The sequence below is a fragment of the Anastrepha ludens genome, chromosome X, assembly GCF_028408465.1.
Source record: "Anastrepha ludens isolate Willacy chromosome X, idAnaLude1.1, whole genome shotgun sequence".
NCBI classification, from domain to species: domain Eukaryota; kingdom Metazoa; phylum Arthropoda; class Insecta; order Diptera; family Tephritidae; genus Anastrepha; species Anastrepha ludens.
Window position 1 is genome coordinate 46,835,799 of NC_071503.1, and position 4,381 is coordinate 46,840,179.

General features: G+C 33.9%; 1 protein-coding gene across 1 annotated transcript; it reads right to left on the reverse strand.

The window, feature by feature from the left end:
- Window positions 1–710: 710 nt before the first annotated feature.
- On the reverse strand, window positions 711–1,776 carry LOC128870028 (uncharacterized). The gene is made up of 2 exons (XM_054112623.1): window positions 846–1,776; window positions 711–784 (listed from the first exon to the last, which is right to left on the reverse strand). Exons 1-2 carry the CDS (start codon window positions 1,774–1,776, stop codon window positions 711–713), a joined length of 1,005 nt encoding a protein of 334 aa, XP_053968598.1.
- Between the last annotated feature and the right edge of the window lie 2,605 nt (window positions 1,777–4,381).

Below are 4,381 nucleotides of genomic sequence, written 5' to 3' on the forward strand. Positions count from 1 at the left end.
ATGCCACGCCTAGTGTACAAGAGTAATGTACACCGTGAGATTGCTGTATTTAATCTCACCTCTTTATTGAATATTTCTTTCTTATATACATTTTCTAATACTAATTTCTTAACTACGTATATGTGTGTGTGTGTGTGTGTAAATGTGTATTCTTATCTTCATTGTATACATCCGATACCAATGCATTTTAAGTGCACTAAAATTGATGTGTCTTATGCAGAATCAGTAAATCCTAGTAGGAGATAAACGACCAACGTATTGATCTTTTATATTTGTTTAGGTTCACTGTTGACTTAAGTGCATCTAACGCACGTATTAAAACAATTGATGATCGGTTGTCGGTTGCTGCTTGTGTGCATTGATATATTGGTGTATGCGTGTTTCTTTCATACTTATATTATCTTTATGTTTTCTGTATACACTGTAATTTATGTATTTTGTTCAGATAAGCAATTTTCACATATTTTATGAGCAAGGGTCACATTACAATTCTATTGCTTATCATTGCATTTGACATTTAGTGGACTGTATATTTTTCCTGTTTATTTCGTCGGTTTACGTATGTTTGCATATGTATGTATGAATGTGTTATATTTATAAAATCCTATCTCTATTGCGGCAGAGTTTCATGTTCATATTTTTATGAACATTCTGCCAGGGGCCAAAATTGTGTTGTTTAAACATATTAGCCAAATGTGATTGTTGACATTTTACTTAATTATGATTATATCTAACTGGTAGTTCAAATGTAACAGCCACAACAGTTCTTCTTTTACATTTTGATCTTAAATATAAAATAATTATGATTAATCCTATTATGAAAACTAAAGTTAGCGAAGCATTACCACTAACGTGATGAAAATTGATACCCTTCAATTTGATATTTTCTTTTTTGAGAAATTCTATTTGCTGTTTGAGTGTTAGGATATCTTTGGTGTTGTTTATTAAGGTCGAATCAAAAGGTTTAATTCGCAGTTCTGAAATATCTTCAATGTCTTTTACCCAAGAAGAAGATAGCAATTCTTTATTGATCTCGGATTGTACGTGATGAGATGCTGTTAAAGTTACTCCTTCATGTCGAGCTGTACATCCTTCTCTTATTGTGATAATGCCTTGATTAGGGATTTCCATTCGCATTTGTTGGTTGTTATCACATTCTAGATGTATTGTTGATTTGCTAAACAACTTGTAAAGCCAACGATTTTGAGAAGATAATTTAATCCAAACATTTTCATTTGTAGCGGGCTTGAATCCACATACTTCATTTTCCAACTGTTTCAATGCTGCTACTTCGCATGAATTGTCCGTAGCTGACTTCCAAGCCCAGTTCCCTGGACATTGATAATGATCTTCCAAGTTTTTTAAACACTTATCTAGATCGACTTGGTTTATCAATACATATCGATTTAAATCAAACTTGTATACTAAAGATTCTGCTTTTATATCAGGGATAATCATGTTCCCTTTGTATTTTATTGGCAGTGGATTTAATTTGTATGCATCTGACGGTTCATATGATATTAAGGGAATTTCTATGTTTATGACTAGTCGTGAATCGACAATTAACCCTTTAGCAGTCATCGACTTATAGATTTCTTTTAATTCATTACCGAACTGTTTTCCAGGTAGTACTAATTTGTGTGGCAGCTTGTTTCTGATAAGTGCAATTTCTTTATTAAGTTGTGAAGGTTTTATTAGTTTTGGATTTATGCGACCATGATTTATGTCAATTAGTAAATTGATTATCGAAGTTTGGATATCTTCACATTCGTCCATAACTATTCCTATTTGAATGGTTAATATCTGAAACATTAAGGTCATTCGCTCGGCATTTTGATCTTTAACTAGTTCATGATAAAATTTATTTAGCTGTTCATTCATTTTTTGAAAACTTTTGTTAACTTCATCGGTCGTCCTTTTTAATATATTTATTGTAGAATCAACTATTGATGTCTGTCTCTTAAACAACTTTGCGATATTCCTTTGGTTTTCAAAAATATTTTTAATATTTGATTCCATATTCTCTCGGTCGTCAGCATCCATAATTCCAAATAATATATGGTAAATTGAGCCAACAAATTCGAATGGTGCTCGTCTTTTTCTATTTTCTTGCTTTATGAACAGTTCGTTATTTGACTTAAGGCTATTATATTTATGCTTTAAAGTTGCGGTAATCATTACACAGGCCTCTTCATAATATGTCAATATTTTGCATTGATGTTCAAGTCTGTTAATAAATTCTTTTACTCCATCCATCCGATCGTAATAGGAACCTAACTCGTAATAAATGATTAAATCCCATTTTGAATTTATTATGTGTATTTTGCCGATCGGATCCAAATATATTGCGGTATTATTTCTTAGCTCAGCCACTGAAGCTCCTGTTTTAGCCGTATGATTTATGTATAATGCCTTAACTTGCATTGCTAGCATGAGCAACGTAAAGAACCACATCATCAATGTCTTCGTTCTTTTCTGCCCTCCTGGGCCCGCCGAATTTTTTGTTATTCTTGATGTCAACAGGCTTGCAGCTTGATTTGGCTCTTCCGTTTTGCTGCTGTTTTTTCCATCGCTTCCAGGATGGGTTTTTATAACTTTGCCTAATGGCCACTTTGCTGGATGACTTTCTTCATTTTTAATAATTACTATTTGACCTACTGCTAGATTGTCCTGTTTGGTTTTCCATTTCATTCGTTGTTGCAACATTGTGACATATTCGCTTTCCCACCGTTTCCAAAAGTCTCTTTTCATTTTTTGTATTAGTTTCCACCTATCTAACGAACCCCTTGTTGTGTCATCAATTGCTTCAGGACAGTCTATTAATGGGCATCCTATTAAAAAATGCCCAGGTGTTAAAACATCTACATATATCGCTTTCTCTATCGATCGCACATAAGGGTCGTGAATTTAGCACTGCTTCAATCTGTGATAGCAAAGTAATCATCTCTTCAAATGTCAATTTACTTTCGCCTATCACTCTTTTTAAATGATACTTCACTGATTTGACTCCAGCCTCCCAAATTCCTCCGAAGTGAGGAGCTGCCGGCGGCCCAAAATGCCATTGAATTTTGTCTGCTTCTAATATGGGAGCTACTGTTGAGTTTTTCTTGATTGCCTTTTTGAAATCTAAGTCTAACTTTCTACAAGCTCCGACAAAATTTGTTCCATTGTCTGAGTATATATGCTGACTCTTACCCCTTCTAGCAAAAAATCTTTTTAAAGCAGCTAGAAACGCTTCAGTTGTTAAATCACTTACTGCCTCTAAATGAATAGCCTTTGTTGCCATACATACAAATACAGCTATGTATCCTTTAAATGTTTTTATTCCCCTTCCTTTGGAACATTTCATATGTATTGGACCTGCATAGTCTACACCAACGTGTGAAAATGGAATTGACAACGGCACTCGAAATTCTGGAAGATTTCCCATTATTTGTTTAGCTGCTTCCTTTCGGTAACGTATGCAGCGACTACAAGCTCGAATGTTTTTTTTTATGGAATTCTTTAATCCAATTATCCAATAATTCCTTCTAATCGTTGCTTCCATTAACTTATTTCCTCCATGTAAGGTTGTTTTATGAACATGTTCAATAATCAATTTTGACAAATGTGATTTATTTAATATTATTGGGTGCTTCTGATCGAACTGAAGCTTTGCATTCCCTAACCTACCTCCTACGCGAAGGATTCCATTGTTATCTAAAATTGGATCTAAGCTTGCAATTTTACTTGTACTGCTAATTTCTTTTTTGATTTCTAAGCTCTGTATTTCCTCTCTAAATTGTAATCTTCTGCTGATATGCTATTATTCTCTGTTCAGCTTCTTTTAGTTCTGATTTTACTAAGTACGCAGGATATTTTTGTCCTCGTATTCTTTTTATAAATCGCAATATATAAGCTACAACCCTTATTAATTTGGTTAAACTAGAATATTTTAATATTACCTCATCTAAGAAATGTGATTCTTTTGATGTTGTGACATACACTGCATCGATTTTAACGCTATTCTGTGTTGGCCATTGATGTTCTTCTCCTTGTAACCATTTGGGACCTCTCCACCATAGCTCGTGCTCCACTAGTTTGTTCGCAAATATCCCTCTGGATGCTACATCAGCTGGATTGTCCTTTGTTCTAACGTGTTGCCATATTGCAGTGGAAGCATATAATTTGATTTCTTCTACTCTCGTTTTAATGAACTTATCTTTACTTCGGGAATTCTTTATCCATAACGTTATAGATGAGTCGCTCCAAGCAAATATTTTAACTTCTCTATTGATAACTGTCTTTATCCTTTGCAGCAATTTAGAAAGTAGGTGAGCCGCGCATAGCTCCAGTTTTGGCAATGTCTTCTTATTTTTAATCGGGTTCACTTTGGTTTTAC